This window comes from Mirounga leonina, unplaced genomic scaffold, assembly GCF_011800145.1.
Source record: "Mirounga leonina isolate KUSES-001 unplaced genomic scaffold, KU_Mleo_1.0 Mir_115, whole genome shotgun sequence".
Taxonomy (NCBI): Eukaryota; Metazoa; Chordata; class Mammalia; order Carnivora; family Phocidae; genus Mirounga; species Mirounga leonina.
This window is the reverse complement of record NW_023270268.1, coordinates 45400444-45425435: the sequence shown is the minus strand read 5'-3', so window position 1 is coordinate 45425435 and position 24992 is coordinate 45400444. Positions and strand designations below refer to the sequence as shown.

Sequence of the window (24992 nt, the reverse complement as noted above, 5' to 3'; positions counted from 1 at the left end):
AACACTTTCCTTCATTTCCTAACTCTAAGTTTTTCTTTTTTATTTTTAAGTATTGGCTAGCCCATTTTAAATGCTTTTCTCTGGGGAGATCAAAATATCTTAAGACAACTAAACAACCTTGTTTTAAAAACAAAACTTCACTCAACTCTAAAATATATCTGAAACCCACTATACGTTATATGTGGGGGGTTCTCTCCCTTGAGTCTATAACCCTCACCTATTGGATAGCACTTTGCAAACATCTTCTCCACCTGTAACATTTTATTTTTGGGGTATCATAAGGACTGGGAATTATAACCCCTTCCTCTCAGCTGCCCTAATTTCACCTCTACTTTAAAATCTCTGCCCTGGTGTTACGATTTGTCCAAGGCAAGTATTTCTTTACCTGCCTTGAAATGACACGGGAAACCTCACCTAGAAACCTAAGGCCTCTCTCACCTTTCTCACTTTGGGGTACACACTTTACTGGGGAGGTCTTTGCCTGCTGCAAGCTCCCCAGGGCAGCATTTATATGGATTTAATAACCCATTTAATCCACAGTTTAGATCTATAACTCTCTGCATAAAGACAGTGACAATCTCTGTGTTGCTACATTTAAAGAATTTACACAACGGGGCCTGCTCCCTTGTTGCTGTTAGCCCACTTAACTTTAGGAAAAACTCTTCAATAAAATCAAACAGCAGTGCTTTATAGCTCTGTTCCAACACTGAATGTGGGAACTGAAAATAAAACATATGTTTCTATTACAAAGGAATAAAGGCCATTTCTACTGAAAACACTTTACCAGTCCTAAGAACAATCATCAAGACAACAGAGGTCATAAAACCACTGCCAGGAAAAGGTGACACTTGATAGTCAATCTTGCCCCAAATGTGCTGAATGATTCTTTTCACTATCAAAGCCAGAACACGGAACCTATTACTGCAAGTTAATCTTCTGAAGTGTATGCAATTTAATCCAATTCAACACATATATATGTGTGTGTGTAGTTGCTTGGCTGCATAGCTTGCTTGGAGTGTGAAACTTGCTACCTTATGGCTAGGTCTACACAGCCAAATGCTTCCAAATGCACTGTATAATTTGCTTAAAGAAGCGGAAGAAAGTGCTGAAGACAAAGCAGAGAGTGAGAGGTAGCAGGTGTAACAGGGTGATAGAAAACCAAGATCAGATCACTGAAACCATGCGCTCTCTGCAGATAGTAAAAACAGTATGCTACATGTGCATTTTAAAACACATGTAAGAATACAGAGAAATGAATTAGATATCTACATAGTTAAATTAGCTATTAACTACAAAGGGTAAAACAGTGACTTTGTAGTGAAGAAACATGGGAGGCACCACCTTACCCAAAAGATCAAAGTTATCACCACCAGTATTGGGACAATGTAATATGATGTCCTGAGAGGCTTACAGCATCGCTTCCATGGCATTCCTACCAAAAGTACATACCTGAATCTAGTCATAAGGAAATGAACAAATGCAAAGCAAGGGATATCTTACAAAATAGCTGGTCTATCCCCTCTAAAAATATCAAGGAAAAAAAAAAAAAGGCCGAAGAACTGTTCTTGATTAAAAGAAGACTAAAAATACATGAAATTAAAGGCAACATGGATTGGATTGGATCAAGGTTGAGAAGACTGCTGTTTGGAGAGACTAAGGATTCTGCTTTAAGTCAACAGTCACTTAGTAGCAGAGCTGGGATGAGTAAAGCCCAAGCTCCTTCTGATTTGCTAGACCTAAGAGGTTAGGGAGTCAAGTCCCAAAATCCATGCATTTTTTTAAATATTTTTATTTTTAGCTTTAAGCATTTTTTAGGTCAAAGTTTTTATACTCTACCATGAAAAATGGTATATTAGGCACTTGATCTTCATGGATTTGACATTCACACTTAGAAATACACACGAATGGGGCACCTGGGTGGCTCAGTCGTTGGGCGTCTGCCTTCGGCTCAGGTCATGATCTCAGGGTCCTGGGATCAAGCCCTGCATTGGGCTCCCTGCTCAGCAGGAAGCCTGCTTCTCCCTCTCCCATTCCCCCTGCTTGTGTTCCCTCTCACTGTATCTCTCTCTGTCAGATAAATAAAATCTTAAAAAAAAAAAAAAAATACACATGAATAGAGGCACTTGGGTGGCTCAGTCAGTTAAGCAACCAACTCTTGCTTTCAGCTCAGGTCATAATCTCAGGGTCATGGAATCCAGCCCTGCGTCGGGCTCCACACTGGTTATGGAGCCTGCTTAGTATTCTCTCTCCCCCTCTGTACCCACTCCACCCCCCAGTTGTACTCTCTCTTATTTATAAAGAAAAAAAAAAAAGAAAAAAAAAACACATGGATAATCATAAAGACCAATGAGTTGTAATACTCTATAAACAGTCAAAAAACAGATTTACCTGTGTTATGTGTCTTATGAAAGAAGAAAAACACAGCTAGTAGGTGAACTTAATCAACCATCTGTCATGGGTGTGCAAATAATAAAAATTTTAGCTCTGGGGGAAAAGTAGAAAATAATCCCCCTCCCAACCAACTGGTTACACTAGTAAAAAAATTAATGGTAAAAGTAATGAATGCAGGAAGTCTCTGATGTTCTAAGCTAAAAACTGGAGCTAGGCTTCCTTCCATTTGGTAGAGGAAATCATATGGTTCTGGTGATACAGTCCTATCTCAGATTCCTAAAAATTCTACCTACATGTTCTTTGCAAATGATGAGGGTCTATCAGACTTTTATTTGTCCTAAAATTATATTTCACTGGGCAGAATCATTCCTGTATGATCACCTTCTCCCCTTTCTTATAACAGCTAAAATCAGATTAAACTGAACATCAAGGAAAACACTGACAGAACAAGTTACAAAACCATGAAAAGAACCTAAGAAAAGGAGGCATAGTCTATATAGTTGGTGATGCTACAAGTTTCGAGGATTATGAACTGGGACAAATACACACACGCTTCAGGCCTCATTATTCATTTATCTTAAAAATTACTGAGCACCTCTGTATGCCGGGTACTCTCCTAGGAGATTTAGTACGGAACAAATCTGACAAGGTTTCTCACAGAGAAATGTTATAGTCGGGAGTGAGTGTACATTAAGTAACCAATAAATTAACTTAAGCTATAACATGGTAGGTTATATCTTATTCTTATATCATACTAAGAGTTATGAAGAAAAATCAGGCAGGACAAGACGACAGAGAGGACATTTTGGCTGGAGTGATCTGAGAAGGCTTCTCGTAGGAAGTGCCATCTGAGCTAACATGCGGTGCGTGGAGGCGGCAGGCCACATGGACGTCTCAAGGCTGGAAGGAGAGGCCGCCGTGTGTGCCGACTGCTCGTGCTGGTGGAGGGACACACCTGAGCGAGGCGCGGCTGCCAGGTGAGGATTCTGAGCCTAAGAGTGTGGCATGAGTTAGGTTCTAGCAGGAGCATGCTGGCTACAGAGCAGAAGGCTGTCATTAGAGAAGAAGAAAAACAAGCTCAGCTAGAGGCCAGTCCAACAACACGGGCAAAGGTGGAGGTGGTGGTTCAAACCAGAGGACTAGCAGCAGTGGGAGGAGGAAGACCTTCTCGGACTGGGATTCGATTTTCAAAGTAAAGCTGACAGGATTGCTGAGGGGCTGAACGTAGAATTTTGAGAGAAAGATATAGAGCCAGAATGACAATAGGGCTTCTACCCTTATCCTCCCAGTGACTACATACAACATTTAGTAAGAAGACTGAAGAAAGAAGGAGCAAGGTTAGGGATGGTGAGAAATCAAGACTTTGGTTGTATATACTAGGTTTCAGATGCCCATTAGTCATCAAAGTAGAGTAGCTAGTGTAAGCAACTAGATATCCAGACTCTGGAGAGAAGTACTGATAAACGCTCTCGCTCTCTCGCCCATGCTGGCTCTCTTGTGCTCTCGAGGCATGGGCACGCACACGCACGCGCTCTCTCTCTCCATATACATATGTATATATATACACACACATACATAGATGTGTGTGTATATATATATATATGAATCACATATACGTGTTTTTGTGTATGAAGAGAAGTTCAAAAAGGAAATTAAGAAGAGCAAAGAGAAACTTGACCATTTATTGTATCTACTTTGACACTATTTGCAAATATTCTAGTAAGAATGTAGAGCTTCTGTGATTTAAAAAGGGGGCATTTCTTTCGTCTCCCCCTATGAAAAAATTAGCTGGTGAAAACAATCTGAAGTATAGAGTTAACAAGACTGCTTGCTACCAAAACAGCACTCAGAGATAACCACTGTTCACTTTGTGGATACTTTTCCCTATACATTTAAATATATACACAATACAGTTTTGTTTTGTTTTGAAGTACAGTTCACCTTTGTTTTAGCAAACCTGAACTCAAAAGGTGGCAGCCATGGAATCCGGCCATGTTTTCAGTTTTGTTTTGATTAACTTGCCATGCTTTTAGAGTGGGCTCCACTGTCTAGTTCGCCAGGACCACCTACCACTCCCAGCCACCTCACAGCCTGACTCACTTATTTAGGACGCTGCCTGGCATCTGAGCACATTTGCACTTTCTGCCCTGCTTCTCAGAGCTTTGTAGCTGGGGTCTCCCTTATGAAATCATAAGCACGTTTCCACTTCATAAGGAATTATTTGTAAACCTAATCTTTAAGTGGACATCTTTACGTGTAATCCTCTATGCATATTTCTAACGGAGAATCCAGTCTTTTATTAAGCATGTTTTAGCACCACCTCAAGGAGTCACTGTCTAGCCACCAAAAGAGTGAAGACGGACTAACACCAGTTTACCTTCAGTTCTTTCAACAAATACCTACCATGATCATGGGCCAGTGCATGTGGGAGGGAGGGATAAGAGACACAGCACTTTTTAAAGGTAATTTCAGATAGTGAAACATGCTGTGAATAAAATAAGAATACCTGAGAATATAAATGGGCGGAAGGGGGGGAAAGAGGAATGTTATTTAGGTAGGTGGCTGGAGAAAACCTCCTGAGGAAATGGCCCTCGAGCCAAAGGCTCTGAGAAGAGGAGATGTGGGAATACCATAGAGATGAACAGCCCAAGTACAGGGAAGAAATGCAGAAGCCTTGAGAAAGGAAGGAGCGTGGCATGTCAGAGGGGGAAGAGGAAGGCAATGTGGCCAGAACATCACAGAAAGAGAAAGCAAGGCATGGATGGCCTTGGTGGCCACAGGAAAGAATCTGGATCTTTATCCTAATTGTAGTAGGAAACTATTGACAGGTTATCAAGAGGGACACGATGTGATCGGATTCAGGCCTAGTGATCAGCATGGCAGTTTGGAGCCTACAATGTAAGGAGGGAAAGAAAAGGGAGACCAGTTAGGAGGCCACCACTGTCTCCAGCCGAGAGGACAGTGGCATGAACCAACATTTCAGCAGCTATGGCAGTGAGAAGTGTTTAGATGCAGGACATACTCTGGAGGTAACAGCAATATGATTTGCTGATGAAATCAGGATTTGGGGCCTGGGTGGACAAGGACCCATCTGCATGCGCGCCATGAGTCACTTTTAGCCTCCCCATGGACCTCCTAGGTACTCACCTCACCGGGCTATGGCTAGAGCATGCAGGCAACAATGCCTTGTACAATGAATGATGAAATATAAAATGTATTGTACTGTCTCACTTACCCAAATTAGGATCAGTAGCCTGACGTTTCTTAATTTTAGCTTCAGAAATAGCAGAATAATAGGCACAGGTCATCTTGATCAGCCACGTTGCTCGAACCATTGGCACTGAATATTTAGCTAAATATGCAAAAACATCTTCTTTTTTACTAAGGATTGGAACCTAAAAAGAAATAACATATTTATAAAAATCACGTATTATTTTCATCATGAGGTCAACCTAAAGAAAGGGAAAGCAAAAGAAAGACACTCAGTCCCTGCTGCCTTTAAGAAAGTATATCCTTGATGGATTTTCAAATACGTACATTCAGCTTAAAAACCAAAAACTTTAAGCAAATTTTCATTAAAAGAATCAAAACTATGTTTAGCACACTGACAACAGTTTTTATCAGTTGTGCTCTCTTATTTATAAAAAACAAATTACTTTCAAATTCTCAGATGCTGAAAGCTACTCATCATATCAACAAAATAGGGAAAATAATTTCATGACAGTACTCCAAGGAGTTTATCTCAAAATTGGAAGGGATGATCAAGTGAAAAACTGTCCCCACTCCAAATTTTATCAAAGAACACTTTTTTATATAAAGCTCTCTGGCTGTAACATTTATAATAATTTCTAGAAAGCTTCTAAAGTGCCTTTAGCCCAAAATTTAAAATAGGGGCTAAAATGATGGCTCAGTGAATCTGCCTAATAAACACTGAGCTAGAAATAGCTGGTTAATTAATTAATTCACTGGCTGAAAGTAGGCACTTGAGGCAGTTCATTATTTCTTCCAGACCAGGAAGGTGTACTATTTGCAAATTAGTATCCCAATGTACCGCTGAATGTTTCAAAGAGTTAACCCACTCTTCTACAATTCCTCGTAAATATCCTTGGCACAGGCCAGTCATCTATATATGATCTATTCAGTTTACGAATGTAGAGTACAACAGTGGACAGAGTACGTTGGCCATGATGCACAGGATGGGAGCAGTGAGCACCCACCACTCCCCTCTACCACCTCTGTGCTCTGGTCCTGGCCCCCAGCCTGTACGGCTAAACCCATTACTCCCAGGCTCTTCATTTATGAATGTAGTAATACCAACCCAACCCTGTCCACCCCACAGAGTGGTCAGAAGGCTAAAAGAATTACATGTATCAAAACTAGAACAGTTTTTATTATGTTACCAATTCCAAAAATTTCTAGGTGCCAGCCAAAGTCTGTTTCAAGCCAGGCATTTGACCCTCTCCTAAAAGGATCCTGGACACTACCACCATGGCTATCAAGAGCCCTGGTCTCTATGTGCCACACCCTAGCTTGATTTTGCACTGGATATCAAAAGACTTCCAATCAGCTGATTGTTACAGCATGGCATTTTTCTTAGTCAAATCCTCCTTTAGACAGCGGATATTTTATATCGTTTGTAGGTTGCAAATTTGACTATTCACAGGCCTGGACCCAAGTGTGATCCCAGAATTAAAAGAGAAGTGGGTTTTGTACACAGCCCTTTAAAACAAGCTATTTCACCTGGTTCTTACCAAAGAAACATTCAAGCTGCCCCAATGCTGAAGGAAAAGCTGCCTGGTTGCACACTGAGATGCAGCTGTCCATACACTGTCTTTCATGGGCAACTTAACAGACTTTTGGTCACGTACAATTCCTGCCTTGGGTGCGGACTTTAAACATAACCCCCATGACAGAGGCAGCTACGCTGCACAAACATACCTAAAAGGGAGATGAAAGTCACATAGGCCAAAGCTATAAGGCTTCCTCTCTGCAGACCACAGTGATACATTTTAACAAGAAAATTTCCTGAAAATTTTGTTTACAAGGCACGTCTTTCATGGAGCACAAGACCCTGGGTTTACAGACTATCACTGAAGCCAGGGACAAGAAAAGCTCAGGCTTATATATTCAGTGCAAGAACTGAGATGCTGCTTTTCACTAGAACGCTAGTATGAGAGAGTCAAATTTTAGTTGTCAGGGTCAGGTTGACGCTCATTCAGATGAACCAAAAGAGTACTAGATCAAGGCCTAAAAAACAGGCAAATGCAAAAAAGTAAATGTAGCATCTCCAAAGAAACATTACTAATAGCATCTTTTCTAGATGCCCAAAGGATTTCTTTTGAACAACTGACAGGAGAAAAATAAAAACATGAACATGTGAAATGTTCAGATGAAATAGCAAACAAAACCGAGCCATAGGTCTTACCATTAACAAGCTAAGGCATACCTCCAGCTCATTGCCCCCGAACCCCATAAGACATGGTTTGCTCAAATCAAGGGATTTAAAATTCAGAAGAACTTATGTGAAGAAGGCTATTTAATTAAGGAGGAAGACACATATTGACGGTTATCAAATTTATAGTTTGGACCAGCTCGGGAAGGAAATTATGTTTATAGTGACTGAAGTAGGACTTCCTTACAGTCACAGATCCCATTTTCAGCAAAGAAACCATCTAACTTTAACTTGTAACTGAACCTAGGCAATCACTGGACAGCTGTTTTGTTTTTTTTTTTAAGATTTTATTTTTATTTATTTGACAGAGAGAGAGACAGCGAGAGGGGAACACAAGCAGAAGCAGGATTCCCGCGGAGCAGGAAGCCCGATGCGGGGCTTGATCCCAGGACTCTGGGATCATGACCTGAGCCGAAGACGCTTAACGACTGAGCCACCCAGGCACCCAGCTGTTTTGTTTCTAAACCAAGCTAGAGCTGCATCTACGTAGTAAAAGAAAACTAAGACACTTAGCATGTGATGGTTTTTCATCCACAAAAGGGCTTTATCACCTTGTAGTGCCTTTCCCCTTGGATGAACGTCACTGTCAATACTCTGTGTTCACCAAGCAGAAGTAGAGGCAAAAGGAAATTCCCGAGACCACAGTAATCAACATCACCTGAAGTGAACATGTCATACCTAGTGAACTGGTCAAGAACCAGAAGAATATCCCTAGAGCCTATAAGTCTATTTTTCCAAATCTACCAATGACCGTGATTGAGTTAAAAGGCCCTTTACAGGCCATTATTGACCTCTCTTTGGCTAAATACTTGGGAGTGCTGTGGAGTTGTAAAATAATGGAAAACCAGGCCCAGAAACTTGACCTATCCCATACAGGAAACTATTTTGAACTCTAGAACAGCGTTGGAAGAGGACTCAAGATTTTAGCAGGAAAATTAAGGCCCTCTACATTAAGCCATCTCATAGATAAATACCAGAAATTAAAGAAGTATTTGAACTTTCTATCTAATATGAAGAACATGGCAGAGAATGCAATCTTTTACCCAGATCCAAAAGAGCTTTTGCCATCTCAAGAATATGATATGCTGAGGAGCGGAGCAGAGAAGGGAGGGACTCTTCAAATGCCCAAGAAATGACTACTTCAAGGCACAGTCAATGGTGTTACCAAAAAAAAGAAAAGAAAAAGAAAAAAAGTTTAACTTTGCACAGAATTCATGTCAGGGCTTACCTGAGGGACACCTGACTTGGCCAGAGACAGCTCCTAATAAAGAGAAGAACAATGGCCAATACACTGCACTGTGATTCATCTCCCTCCTCAAAGATGAGCAACCACTCCACCCCTAAAGCAAGGGCATCAATTCCTCATCAGTATCTGCTTTTAGGAAATATCCAAAAAAGGGATTCTAAAAGCTTATTTTAAAAAAAGGAAAACCTAAAAAGAAAGATGTCAGGATGGCTACATGGGAACTGAAGGTCCTAATAAACATGGAGGGCATGAACTATTGGTTAGAATGCCATGAAATATCAAAGGATGCCCTTTGACTTATGGGGCCTTCAGATACAATGTGCAGGTGATCATGGGCCCACATGGTAAATGTCCACTACCAGGAAAGAAATGCTACACGGTTCAGCCTGTGTTGAGACAGGTACAACCTGAGTAGCAAGAGGCGATTATGCTGATTGTTGTGCTTTTCAAGGATTCCACTTGCCTTTAATCACAAGGCAACACAATATTATGGCGGCACTAGGGCAAAAGAAAGCCAACGGGAGCTACAGGCTATTTTCAGAGTTGCTTTAGAAAACAAACACAAAAAGGAGCTCTCCTTTAAACCAGGCCTGCACCACACTAGTTAGTAACACTATCAAGAACAGAAGATGGACACCCTAAAGACTAAAGGGTTTCAGGCCGGATGAGAAAGACATGTGGGATGATTTCAAAGGTGTGCAAGGCAGAGATCACTGGAAGCTATAAATACACCTGCCCATTTTGTTCTAAAACTTTTTCAAAGAAGTTTTTCAAGCACACCCAGAATTGCTATCTTACTTGTTAGGAAGGAGACTTAGCTTAAAGCATTTGGATTGGTACTTTTCAAGACAAGAAAGTAACATCAAAGCAAGAATTTCCAAATGACACATTTTGGACATCCTGGCCTAAGAAAACTAAAAATATAATGGAAATAAACGAAGTCTTATTGCCTACTCTCGATTTAAAAAACGCGTCTACCTGAAGTCCACATAGGGGCGCCTGGGTGGCTCAGTCGGTTTAAGCATCTGCCTGCGGCTCAAGTCATGATCCCAGGGTCCTGGGATCGAGCCCCACATCGGGCTCCCTGCTCAGCGGGGAGTCTTCTTCTCCCTCTCCCTCCCCCAGCTTGTACTTGCTCTCTCGCTCACTTGCTCACTCTCTCTCAAATAAAATCTTAAAAAATAAATAAAGTCCACATAAACTGCTTCCTGTGTGGAATGTTTAGGTCAAGATGTGCTAAGAACCACATGCCTCCAAAAAAAGGGAGAAACAGTGTTATGTGCAGCACATGCCTGGTAACAGTGCACCTGCCAATGAAGCTTTGCGTTTTGGAAAGAACAGGGGGAAAGAAATACATACTTGAACCTTAGCTCAAACATCGTGATTTCTAGAAGACCATAATTAAAACAATGTAAGAAACACTTAATACCTTTTTTGCCAAAATAGCAAGTGGTTTATTTCCTGCTAAGTCAGAGAACCAACTATGAATTGCACTCTGGGATCGAGCAGTAACCAGCCAATAATTATCTTTAGCATTAACTTGTGGTTTCTTCTTTCCGGTGTCCTGGAAAGTGTTAAGCTTTAGTTTCTCAGCTAATATGCTGCTGAAATAAGCTCCAATCTGTGGAAACAAGAGAAAAAAAGAAAAAGTTTGAAGGCAGTATGTATGTTAGTAATGTATAGCAGTATTTTATTTCTGTTTTAGGAGAATATCTTCAAGCAGCCCATCAGAAAATAAATGGCAGTTTAAGTCCTTGAAGCCAAGAGTTGTGATTTCCTTATACTAACATAATGCAAAAACTCCCACAGCACTTTTGTTCCACTATTAACAAGTGGTTCAAGGAAAAAAGAAGAGCCTTTGAAAATGTCTGAGAAGATGAAATTAATTACATCCTGAATAAATTTCAAGAGAATGGGTTCTGCTTTACTCTTCAGCTGTACTTCTTTTTCAGATTACATACACATTTGGAGAGAATATGTTTCCTGAGAGGTGTTGCACGCAAGAGCAGAAAGTCTAGTAATCACACAGTAATCATTCTTTTTCTGGTTTCATCTTAATAGCATATATTTTTGGAAAGGAAAATTCTGTATTCACAGTGCTTTTCAAAAAAAGGAGTCTAGAAAAAATTATTTAAATGGAAAATTACAAAAGTTTCAATTAAATTAAGTATTCAACATTTTTAACTGGGCTGCCAATTTCAAGAGTACAAGCGTTTCAAGAGAAAGCTAGTGTTACCTGCTCTGAATGGAATATGTAGCAAAGGGAGTTCCTGTGAACAACTGTGGCATTTTCATATTAACCAAACTAAGAGGACAAAAGAGGAAGAAAGGCACAAGAAGGAAAGGGATAAATACCTAAAACTTAAGTGAATCCACAGAAAACCTGTTGGAATTGCCAAGAACCCTATTCCATTCCCTGGGAATTATTTAATAATATGATACAAACAACAGGTGAGGTTAGCCGACAGTGGCAACCATGATTAAAATAAAATACCTACCCTGGTGAAGCAAAATAAGAATCACCACCTTAGTTAATGCTCTTGAGTCAATAAACAATTATTTCATAGGTTGGAACACAGTTGTTAGCAATTAGTCAAGTTTATCTACCAGGGTGAAAAGCTGGTACACTTTTACTTAATGTGAACTGGCATTCCTTGACCCTTGTGATTTATGGACAATTAAAAAAAGTCTATTTTGGTGTGTTAATATGATAATAAAAAATTAGAGTCATTAGGAAAAAGATCTGAGCTTTACTTTTTTTTTTAAAACAAACTTCATGGTGTGTTGTTTTTTTTTTAAGCAAATGTTTGCAGAATGTTTAAACGGGAAATAAATGCAAAAATTTAGCAAAACCAGTTGTTTAGGAACAAGCAGCAAACAGCAAATTGTTTAATTTTAAATTTCTCAATCAATATTTGGTCTTTATACCAAGAACTTAAAACCCCTACTTACATTGATTGTTTAAATTGAAAAGGCCTCTTATTTGCAATTACGTAGGAGTATTTTAATCATAATAAACAAAGGTATAAAAATTTTTTTAGGGGCGCCTGGGTGGCTCAGTTGGTTAGGCAACTGCCTTCGGCTCAGGTCATGATCCTGGAGTCCCGGGATCGAGTCCCGCATCAGGCTCCCTGCTCGGCAGGGAGCCTGCTTCTCCCTCTGACCCTCCCCCCTCTCATGTGCTCTCTGTCTCAAATAAATAAATAAAATCTTTAAAAAAAAAATTTTTTTTAAAAACTCGTCAGCCATCTGTTTTACAATCATAATTTTTGTATTTAATAACAATGGAACATGTGACTGTATGTGCCGTTTTACATCCTAACAAACCTCGGGAACCACTGCAGACTGGAAACTAAGTCAAAATTCCCTAAGAGAGAGAAGGGGGGGGGGGGGATCAAAACATGACCATGCACTTAATTTTATACTCACATTATTCCAAACCTAAAAAAGTAAAGAGCCTCATTCCCAAGTCCCAACGACTACCTCCAAGTAACCACGTTGGTTAGTTTCTTAGGTCTTCCGAGGGTTTCTTCAGGTGAATATGCATGAACAAACACGAATATATTACTTTCTCTTTTTTACATGTATACCTCTTTGTGTACATTTAAAGATTTTATTTATTTATTTATTTGAGAGAGAGCAGGAGAGGGGGGAGGGTCTGAGGGAGAAGCAGACTCCCTGCCGAGCAGGGAGCCCGATGCGGTACTCGATCCCGGGACTCCAGGATCATGACCTGAGCCGAAGGCAGTCGCTTAACCAACTGAGCCACCCAGGCGCCCCTCTTTGTGTACATTTAGTAAATGTCTGAGAGCCTTCCACATCTGTACATGGAAAATCTCTTTTCACTTTCACAAATGATGTACTGGGTGGGTGCACCACATTTATATATAATCAAGCCCTTGTTAACAGACATTTGGAGTGTTTTCCCCAAACTTCTGCTATTACAAATCACATTAAAATGAATAACCTCTCCTATTTGTTATCTCATACATGTACAACTACAGATTTCACATAAATTTCCAGAATTCAGATTGTACACTTCCATAATTTTAATCAGCACTGTTAAATTGCCCTCCATAAGCTTCAGACCAATGTGCACTCCCTCAGACAAGGTAGGAGAGAAGAAGTTTAACTTAAAACTTGTTTCCAGGGGCGCCTGGGGTGGCTCAGTCATTAAGCGTCTGCCTTTGGCTCAGGTCATGATCCTGGGGTCCTGGGATCGAGCCCCACATCGGGCTCCCTACTCCAAGGGAAGCCTGCTTCTCCCTCTCCCACTCCCCCTGCTTGTGTTCCCTCTCTCAATGTGTCTCTGTCAAATAAATAAATAAAATCTTTAATAAATAAATAACATTTGTTTCCATCCATCCAAAGCTATTTTGAAAGTAATTCATTTTATAAGAAAATGGAAAAGTTTAGGGACTACACTATAGTTCATGTATTCCATATTTATAAGCTGAAATTCCCTTCAGAAGGTTTGAATCCTTGAGTAAATCTCACAGGAAGGGTTGGCAAAAGCAGAAGCTGTAATGGGTGTTATATCCATTTATTCAGTTATTTAAATTGACATAAAACTTGATATAACAGAATAACTTGGCAGTTCACATCAAGAGACACACAGCATTCATACTTTCTGTTATGGGCTGAATTGTGTTCCCCAAAATTCGGATGTTGAAGCCTTAATCCCCAGTGTGACTGTATTTGGAGACAAGGCCTTTAAAGAGGTCAAATGAGGTCATAAGGGCGGGGCTTAATCCAATGGACTGGTGTCCTTGTAAGAAGAAACGCAGAATACAGGCACATAGAGAAAAGACTGTGTGAGGACAGGGTGAGAGGCCAGCCTTGTGCAAGCCAAGGAGAGAGCCCTCAGAAGAAACCAGACCTACTGACACCTTGATCTTGGACTACCAGCCTCCTCGACTGTGAGAAAATAAATTGTTTCTCAGAAAATTAAATTCCTGTTGTTTAAGCCACCCAGTTTGCAGTATTTTGTTATGGAGGCCCAAACAGACTAAGACAACTTCTACCCAAGTAAATATGCTTCTGGAAATTTATCCAAAAGAACAAAAGCTGTATGTTCAAATACGACTACAGCCTCTTCATAAATAACCATAAGAAATTGGCAACAGGCTAATTATTATATACTAGCAGTTTCAGGTCATTTTAGCATGTAAGTGATGAAATGTTATCTGTCCATTAATAATTATTAATATGAATACTTCAGCCTCAAGGAAAAGTGCACTCAAAATAATGTTATGTTTGTTTTTTTTTTTAAAGTAAGTCAAAAAAGTTCTGAAGATGGTGGTGACGGTTACACACCAATGTTAATGCATTAAATGCCAAAGAACTGTACATTTTAAAAATGTTAAGGGGCACCTGGGTGGCTCAGTCAGTTCAGCATCTGACTCTTGATCTCAGCTCAGGTCTCATCTCAGGGTCATGAGTTCAAGTCCTGTGTTAGGCTCCAATAAGTAAAATAAAATAAAAATAAAAATGGTAAAATGGTAAATTTTATGTTACGTATATTTTACCACAATTTAAAAAAAGAAAACCAATTACAACATATATGTAATTGTGGCTGTGATGTTAAAAAGTATACGAAGACTGGGGGGCGCCTGGGTGGCTCAGTCATTAAGCGTCTACCTTCGGCTCAGGTCATGATCCCAGGGTCCTGGGATTGAGCCCCACATCAGGCTCCCTGCTCTGAGGGAAGCCTGCTTCTCCCTCTCCCACTCCCTGTTTGTGTTCCCTTTCTCACTGTGTCTGTCAAATAAATAAAAAATCTTTAAAAAAGAAAAAAAAAGGGGGTGCCTGGGTGGATCAGTCTTCAGGCGTCTGCCTTCTGCTCGGGTCGTGGTCTCAGGGTCCTGGGATCGAGCCTCCCGTCAGGCTCGCATCGGGCTCCCTGCTTGGCAGGCAGCCTGCTTCTCCCTCTCCACTCCCCCTGCTGGTGTTCCCTCTCTCGCTGTCTCTCTCTCTGTCAAATAAATAAACTCTTCAAAAAAAAAAAAAAAAGCATACGAAGACTGGAAAAAGACAAAACTAAAAACATTGGTTTGGTTATGGGGTTATCTGTAGAAAATGCTGTTTCCTTTCACATTGTTTACATATTTCAGTTGATTAGCAAATTATCAAGTACATTTGTTGTTTATGTGTACATGTGCACACACAGATCTTAAATGATACACAAATCCTTGACAACGGTTAGCTCTAGGGAAGGGGAAGGAAGTATATTTGTATGTTTGATTTCATTTGTATAATGCTTTCAATTTAATAAAAATACTTCAATATTCAGAAAATAAAAATAACTCAAGAAGGATGAGAAAGATCAAAACTTAAAAGAATATAACAAGCAAATAATTCTACCTATATATTATTAACATAACCACAAAGAGAAAGAGATTTAATTTAAGAAAAATTTTAACACAACATTCTGACTATATACCTTTAATGAAAATTAGTCTAAGGACAAAAAGTATAATAGGAAAATTATAAATTTTCCATAGTAATTTTGTTGTTGGAGTAGCATTACTATAGCTTATTCTGGAACTTTTTAATGTGTATTTTAAAAGAGAGTAAATAAATAAATATATTGAATTTACTACAAGCCAGGGTTCTCACTTTGGGAGAAATGAGATAAAAAGATGGAACAGAAAAGAGGAAAAACCCTGTAGTATTGGGTAAGAACTGGCAGATGGATGCAAGGAAAGAAGAAAAAGGAGAGAAGAGAAGAAACAAATCTCTATGTTGTTTCCCATCTCTGTCCACTGAAAGTACCTAGAAGTTATGATACTCTAGTAGCAATGAGCATGCCAAGCATCCAGATCTGGGCTGGGGCACAGAAAGAACATGAATCTGAATATGTTATTGTATCAAAAGTGAGGAAGTGCTCAAGAATGATGGAGATGTCAAAAGCACCCAAGAAATAGGTTAAAGGCGCCCCCTGGCCAAGTGAGAGACAATTTAAACATCAAAAAGAGAAAAGATGACACATCAAATTTTAAAGAGTCCTGGAGTTCAAAGTGATACTAAAAAATGGGATATCAGGGCACCTGGCTGGCTCACTAGGTGGAGCATCCAACTCTTGATCTCAGGGTCCTGAGCTCAAGCCCCACACACTGGGTGTGGAGATTACTTTAAAAAAAGAAAAATGGACTTGTTTGGGGTATCTGGATGGCTCAGTCGGTAAAGCATGCAACCCTTAATCTCAGGGTGGTGAGTTCAAGCCCCACACTGGGCGTGGAGCCTACTTAAAACAATAAAATAATAAAAAATAAAATAAATTTTAAAATGGGGTGTCCTTTTACAAAAGAATGCCATCTAATAAATGTATGAGAAATGACAACTGGAAACCAGCATTTTGCAACCAGCAGCAAAATAACTCATTCAGCAAGCATTATCAATTGATGATACAATCACAAGATAAAATCGTATTGAAGAACAGCATATCCATTTGGTCTCAAAGTATCACCCTACAGGGACTACTACAAGGAAAAGATAACTACTTTTACAATGTAAAGTGACAGCAGACACCACCTTCGATCATCAAACACAGTATAACCAATAACAGGGCAAACTGGCACTGCATGTCTTCTGATATGCAATGTGGTCTTCTTGCCAAAAATATTTAACCTGAACCTTGTCATGAAAAAACAATCAGAAAAATCTAGAATGTAGGACTAGAATATAAGAAAATAACTGGGGACACCTGGGTCCCTCAGTCAGTTGAGCATCTGCCTTCAGCTTGGGTCATGATCCAGGGTCCTGGGATCGAGTCCCGCATCGGGCTCCCTGCTTAGCAGGGAGCCTGCTTCTCCCTCTCCCTCTGCTCCTTGCCCCACTTGTGCTCTCTTACTCTCTCCCTCTCTCAAATAAATAAAATCTTAAAAAAAAAAAAAAAGACATAACTGGACAGCAGCTCTAAACCCCCCCACCCCCAAAAATAACAACATGGGCAAAGGCGGAGAGCAGTACTGTGTACTGTGCTGGATTACAATAGATGAAAGAAACAGGACACCCAAATGCAATGCATGATCCCTGATTGGGTCCTAGGGCAGGACCTTATACAAGATATTCTGGGGAATTCTGAATATGGATTGTGGTTTTAAATAACACTAATTTATCAACATTCACACACACTTTTCAGGGTGTCACACACTTTTTCAGAAGTTTTAGGAAATAGACAATTTGCATTACCTTTGATGGGTTAATTACAATATTTCTGGCTGAGCCATGTTCATCTCCAGTAAAAGCTGGCTGATTGTTGAAGCCTTGCTTTACATTCACAGCAGTAAGTTCATCCTGTTCAAGAAAAGGTATCAATTAATCAGAAAGATTATAAAAGCTCTAACTTTACCCAGCATACTACAGCCTCAGTAATGACTGACTATGCTATACTCTGTAGAAGAGAACTGTTGGAACACAACACCAAAGGGAGAGCAGAAATCGAAGATTTAAAACCAATACACAGGGATGCCTGAGTGGCTCAGTCAGTTAAACCTCTGCCTTTGCTCAGGTCATGATCCCGGGGTCCTGGGATCAAGTCCCGCATCAGGCTCCTTGCTCAGCAGGAAGCCTGCTTCTTCTCCCCCTGCTTGTGCACAAGCACTCTCTCCCTCTCTCTCTCTGACAAATAAAATCTTAAATAAATAAGTAAATACATAAAACCAATACACAAATGTACAGAGAGATAAAAATAAATGTGGCAAAATATTAACAACTGTTAACTTAAAATATAGGGTATATGGGTGTTCATTATACTATTCTCTCAATTATTCTGTAAGTTTAAAAATTTTTAACTAATAAGTTGGGAAAAGAAAAAATGAGCAAAAATCCCCCCCACACGCAGAAACATAAAGTCACAGAATTTGTATACTAGAATTGTTTCTAGAGACCCCATAGTTGGGCTCTCCCTTCCCTGCCAGCCCCTATACACATCTCTATTTTATTTATGTTCAAGAAAAATGGCTCACTCCACTTAAGTTCTGTTAAAGACAGAAACAACGGGTTCACAGGAACAAGCTTTGTGATAACCACAATACCATGACCAGCAGCATGTGAAGGGAAGTTTAGGGCTTGCAAAATTCTTTCATACATCTTGGGTCACTTGATCTTTACCAAATTCTAAGGTAAACGGTAAGCATGTATCTTCACACCCATTTACAGATAAGAAGAATGAGGCTCACTAAGCTAGTACAGTAACTGGACAGAGCCAACACTGAAATACTGTCTTCTCAACCCAAGAATAGGAAGAGAAATTTCCATGACTCCATGCCACCAAAGTACAAATGCCATATGAAAATATAGTCTAAAAATACATAGCTACAACTCATACTCTCCTTAAAAACATCTCCTACTGGATACAGGAGAACTTTTCTTCCCAAGGTCACAGCACATCAGAAATAGCCCAAGGCTTAAAAAAAAAAAAAAAAAAAAAAAAAAAAAGACTTTGCCCTGTCCAAATCATTCAGCTATGGAACCTAATCAGAGTTCTTAAAATACAGACTTGAAAGAATAAAAGGGAAAGGTTTGAGTAAATGAAGCTACCTTCTGTTCCCTCTCACTCTAAGCCAAGAAAAGGTCTTAGTAACCACTGGGGTAATGCTAGCTAGCCACAGCACAAGAATGAGAATATATACTTCGTCTTCATAAGTAATTGCTGCAAGTGTAAAATGAAGAAAAAAAAAAAAACCCAACTGATCAAAATCACTGCTGTGATTAAGCAGGAAGCCTTAGGACAAAATAGTTTATGACATATAAGCACCTGAAAGGTCAGCCTGGCTGAGAGCCGAGGTCTCCTGGAGACGTGCCATGTAACTTTACTTAATTGTGTGTGTACTCTACCTAACATCTTGGCAAGCCACTGCCTTGGCAAGCTTTCAAAAGACCCCACTGCAGGAAGTTTAGCTCTATGATAATCAAGTCTCCTCCAAGCACGAAGGTCACTGAAATCGTGACCTGCACAGAAAATGAGTTGCATACACCTATCAACAGATCTTAAACTGCTCCCACATTTCCAAATTAATTATTTGAAAATCGAGGGCAAAACTACAAATGCATATTTGAAATCAGAAAGGTGTCAGTCAACTTAAATAAAGCGAGTGTGCTAATAAAATTTCTGTAGTCTAGGAGTCTAAGAAAGAAGGGGGAAGAATGGGATCAGAAAGGGAATGGGATGAGAAAATTGAATTTTTATCTTTGATTCACCATCAGAGTATTACAAGAAACATTAATTGAGTAACAGCATATGTTTTTACTAAAAATACGTTCTGGCTTAATCAAGGGGAAATGTGTGAGGTTTTCAGGACCAGTTAGTTCCATTTAGTGCTGCTTCACCTTCCGTTCTAAAGGTACTCCAACTCAGCGGCTCAGCGTATCTGACGGCTAACCACGAGCCTGGAGAGATGTGCTCTGCAAACACACGCATGTCTGCATGTAATGCACAGACACCCTCCTCGGAAGGAAAAGAACATGGAACATGGTTACTTTGTCGACCACATCAGATTTTCCTCACAGGTCGCAGATCCACGCAGGTACTGCTGGAAGCTTTGAGTTGTGAGAAATTTTTTTTTAAGATTTATTTATTTATTTATTTATTTGACAGAGAGAGACACAGGGAGAGAGGGAACACAAGCAGGGGGAGTGGGAGAGGGAGAAGCAGGCTTCCCGCGGATCAGGGAGCCTGATGTGGGGCTCGATCCCAGGACGCTGGGATCATGACCTGAGCCGAAGGCAGACGCTTAACGACTGAGCCACCCAGGCGCCCCTGTTGTGAGAACTTTTTATCTTGCATTCTAAATTGCACGAAAATACATCCAGAATCCGACCCCCTTCCCACCACCACCAATGCCCTCTTCGGGTCAGGTTCTCCCCATCATCTCATGCTTGGACACTGCAATGACTCCTAACTGGTTTTCTTGCTTCTACCGTTGCCCCCTGAAAGCCATTTTCAACATAGCAGCCACAGGGAGCTTTTTAAAACTTAAGTAAGATCATGTTACTCCTGCTCAAAACCTGCATTAACTTCCCAACTCAAGAGTAAAAAGCAAAGGCCCTATGATGTCCTACAAGGCCCTGTGTGATCTGCCCCTATTACTTTTCTGACCTCATTCCTAACCACACTTGCCTTAGCCGACTCTACTCCAGCCACACTGGTCTCCTTGCAATTCCTCAAGCATGCCCTCTGGATGGCCTCAGGCCTCAGGGCCTTTGTACTGTCTGTTCCCTCAGCCTGGATTGCTTTCCCTTGGTGTCCATGGCCAACTACATAACCACCTGAAGCCTTTGCTCAAATTTCATATTCTCAATGAGAAATCTGATGGCCTTATTTAAAAGTGGAACTGCTCACCCTGTCCTCTTCAACTCCAGCATTCCTAATCTTCCAATAATCCATAGCACTTATCACCTAAAATGCCCTGTAATTTACTTACAGTGTGTACTGTTTCCCCCACTAGAAGGTAAGGCCCATGAAACCAAGGATCTTTATTTTGTTCACAGACACATGCTAAGCACATAGAGCAGTGCCTGGCACAGAGCACACATAGGTATTCAATAAATATTTGTTGAAAGAATAAGTGTGGGGCGCCTGGCTGGCTCAGTCAGTAGAGCATGTGACTCTTGATCTCAGGATCGTGAGCTCAAGCCCCACATGGAGCACGGAGCCTACCTGGGGGGAAAAAAAGAAAAGAAAAGAAAGAATAAATGAATGATAACCTGTTTTGAACAATTAACATAATAAACATATTCTGAATCACTCTCCCTTGACTGTGGGGTCTGTAATTCCATTTGTATTTATGATAGATCCTCCTAATCACCCAGAGCAGTGGCTCTCACCTCATCTAACCCAATGCACCATCCTGAAAACATATATTTTATAATACCTTTACCCGAGTCTGAAATGAAATTCATAAACAGTAACTATCCAATACCAGTATTTTCTTAAAAAAAAAAAAAATTCAATATAATGCCCTCACTCTAAAATTTTTTTCTAAAGTAAGTTTTAACAACTAGGTACTTGAATATGCTCAAGCATACAACACTAGACCTTTTTTTTTTCAGATTTTATTTATTTGAGAGAGAGAATGAGAGAGAGAGCACATGAGAGGGGGGAGGGTCAGAGGGAGAAGCAGACCCCCTGCTGAGCAAGGAGCCCGATAAGGGACTCGATCCCGGGACTCCAGGATCATGACCCAAGCCGAAGGCAGTCGCCCAACCAACTGAGCCACCCAGGCGCCCCCAACACTAGACCTTCACTACTCAAAGCTCGGTCTGTAGGCCAGCAGCCAGCCGCAGTGGGAGCATCTAGGGCTTGTTAAAAATGCAAAATCTCAATCACAATACAAATGCAAATTCCCCCAGTCACAATCTGCAGTGCAACAAATTCCCAGGTAATTCATGGGCACTTTAAATGAGAAGTGGGGCCCTAGGAGACATGAAGAAATTTGTTAGGTTTGTTCCTTGAATCACCACAGTGAAGTCACTACAAATGTAGACATCATGTGTATTCTCTTGCCATTTCAAATGGCCAGAACAGGGGCTTCTGGGTGACTCAGTCGGTTAAGTGTCTGCCTTCAGCTCAGGTCATGATCCCAGGGTCCTGGGATTGAGCCCCGAATCAGGCTCCCTGCTCAGCGGGGAGCCTGCTTCTCCCTCTCCCCCTGCTTCTCTCCTCTGCTCATGCCCATGCTCTCTCTCTCAAATAAATAAATCTTTTAAAAAAAAAAAAGGCCAGAACATGTTACAAATTTTCTGAAAAGGTGAACTCTTAGTAAAGTTTCAAACTAATAAAATAAATCTCCAAATATATTAACACCCAAGTTCTATTCCTCAGAAACTCAGTGCATATCAAATGTATATTAAAATCCTGCAAAAAAAAAAAAAAATACTTTTGAGATCATAGGTAAACATTCCCACCCGGAACAGAAAGGGAAAATAACAAGATTTAGATGTGGCACATCTGACAGCCCAGTGGGATGCAAGTTTCCCTTGCGCCCGACTGTCCACTCTGAGTCCATCTAGCACACGTGGGCCTGCCCACTCAATGGTCGTAACACTGCAACCACAGCAACAACCAACACAATGCCCAGAGGCTTCCACAACGCTCCCACTGGGTGCCAAGATGGAGGTGGTTAGCTTTTACAGTTGAGAGGTCTGCTTCTGCCAAGGGGACCCAGAAGCTCTGAGTTTAGGAAGCACTGAGTTTCACATGGTCAAGTGTCAGCAAGAGCCCTGCCCCTGCTGGGACACAACACAATGGATGTGCCAGTTCCACCCACCGCCTTTGGGCTGGGACACGTGGCTACAGGTGGAGGCAAAGCTGGAGGAGGACTCGATGGAAATGCACACAGGAGGGACACGAAAGCCGTGCTTGAGAGCCCAGAGCCTGCAATCAGGCTGTCCAAATATGAACCTCCAGCTGCAGGGAACAGTGGCTCTAAGCAACTTTTGGAACTGTTCTTGTCCTTCAGTTTCCTCAACTGTAAGATAGGGACAGCTCCACATCCCAGCTGAGGAAGTAAGGTGGAGACGTTAACTAGCCCAAGATCATACGATGGTAAAGAACTCCAAAGAATCCATGGTCTCTAACCACCATACCATATGAAAACAGCCAGCAATTAGTATTACTGCTGTCGTTTTTGTCCTGTTTCTGGTTCAGGAAAGGGATAACCTGAAGCTCCAGTAAGCACTCAGATGCACAAAGTGTCCATTTCAGAAACTAAAAAGACCCTGGCCTCAGGAGATGCTTTTTACACGTTTGCACGCATCAGAATGCCCTGAAGGGTTAGTAAAAACACAGCTTCCTGGGTCCCACGCCCAGAATTTGCAATTCAGTAGGTCTGGGGTGGGGCCTGAAAATTTGAATTTCTAACAACTTACCAAGTATGCAGATCTAGGGACCACACACTGAGAAACCCTGACATTAAGATCTGGAGTTTGTGGCTTTCTAGAAAACCAGGGCTTCCATGCCCAACATCACTGCTGCACTCACCATCAGAAGGAAACTGTATGTCCAAAAAAAGACTGGTCAGAACTCTCTGCCACATCTCCCTTCCCCCACTGCAAAGGCACAAATACAAAGCTACGCCCCCCCCCCACACACACACAAACACACACACCGCACACATATATCCTAGAAGGAAACCAGTGCATGAAGTTTTCTCTTTTACTCCTTTAGCTTCTCACAGACCCACAATGAGTAAAAACACGAAGGCCACTGTCAATTACATCAGGAAGCAAACAGCCAAAACCGAAGCTTCGAAGTCACTTGTATTTGAAGTTTACTGATAGAAAACTTTGGGTCAGCTTCCTAGAGAAACTAAGGGAAAGAGAATAAAGCTCAAAGCATCACAACCAAACTATGCACCCTGATGGTTTATTTCCAAAAGTTTCTGAAAAGGGTGAAAGTCAATGGCTAGAATTTAAACAATGAGTTAAAACTAAGATTCAAATTCCAGGGTGTTGACTATTGTTTAGCCAGTATTTCTCACACTCTGCTAATGCACCAACAGACCCCTTTTAAAGAAAAAATATTCCCTCTGACCTGAGGATGTCTGTAGACCCCAACTGGGGAAAATGGGCTAGGACGGGGATCCTTAATGGCATTCGGCAGCAATAAGACATGCAAAACAAGAAGTAACGTGTGTTACATGAACTCAAACAACAAATTTTTATGATGCTTTGCTCCGAAGGCCTTTGCCAAATCTAATCAGGCAAAAATAGAAGGGAGAGAGTCCAGATTTTGGAACAGCATGCCTCTAAAATCCCCAAGCCAGAATCTGTATAGGACACAAATAGCTTCCTCTTGCACTAGCCTTGAACCTCTTCAAAGATTTTTCTAAATAAGAGGATAACCACCAAAATTCTAACAATGGCTCTTACTGAGATTTATGCTGGCTCTGCCACCCTGAGTCAATGATTCTTACAAAAGCACCATCAGCTGCTACTTTGCCCACTTGCAAAGGTGAGATAACTAAACCCCCAAACACTTGGTTGAACAATTTCACATTTGTACAATGTGGGGAATAAAAAAAGAACCGTTAGGGGGGGAAGGGGGGCCCCCATGAATTCAGAGTTGTAAATGTATGTATTTATCATCAACATCCTCAAGGGCAAAACTCTGTGTACCCATGTGTGAGACCGAATACTTGCTCAGCCCAGAGACAATGCTGGCTGAGAATATAAATTCACAGACCTCACCTGGTAGCCCTGGGCAGCACACACTAGACCACGGTGCAGATGGATTTCAACAGGTCTAACACAGAGCCGATCCCAAAGTAACCTCAACATGGAGAGAGAAGGACTCTCACAACTCTTGTCATTGGTTTCTACTAAAATAGTAAGCCTTAAAGCAATTTTCAGGAGACAGGTATCCAGAGACAAACAAAATCCTAGAAATTGTCCCATGTTCGTTCATACAGAAGGCTAGGGTTCACTCTGCATTGTTGTATTCTATACGGACACAAAAATTGGATCTTCAGGGCCTTGGGTGAACTCCAAATGCATCCATAAATCTCACACATTTACCTTGAACTTCATAGAATAATCTTTTTTTTGGATCACTTTCAAAGCAATCTTTTAATTTCAATAAAATGTTTTACCGGGAAAGTGAAAACATTTTTGATGCTAGTTTGGAAACTGGTTAAGCTCTTTCTCACTCAAGAAAAGAAAATAAAAGAGTTGCCTGGGTGGCTCAGTTAGTTGAGCGACTGACTCTTGGTTTCAGCTCAGGTCATGATCTCAGGGACCTAAGATGGAGCCCCCAGTTGGGCTCTGCTCTCAGGTAGGGTCGGCTTGAAGATTTTCCCTTCTGCCCCTCCCCCCACTGTTCATGTGCTCTCAAATAAATAGGGAGGGAGGGAGGGAGGGAGGGAGGGAAGGAAGGAAGGAAGGAAGGAAGGAAGGAAGGAA

The 24992-nt window shown here is 40.9% G+C and overlaps 1 protein-coding gene across 1 annotated transcript in view; it reads right to left on the bottom strand.

The window, feature by feature from the left end:
• MED12L (mediator complex subunit 12L) overlaps positions 1-24992 on the bottom strand; it is a 317050-nt gene that overhangs the window by 265998 nt on the left and 26060 nt on the right. Inside the window, exons 3-5 of the mRNA XM_034997061.1 lie at positions 17283-17387; positions 10519-10710; positions 5627-5786 (exon numbers count right to left, since the gene is read on the bottom strand). Coding sequence (XP_034852952.1) covers positions 5627-5786; positions 10519-10710; positions 17283-17387 — 457 coding nt within the window. The remainder of the gene's footprint in view (positions 1-5626; positions 5787-10518; positions 10711-17282; positions 17388-24992) is intronic.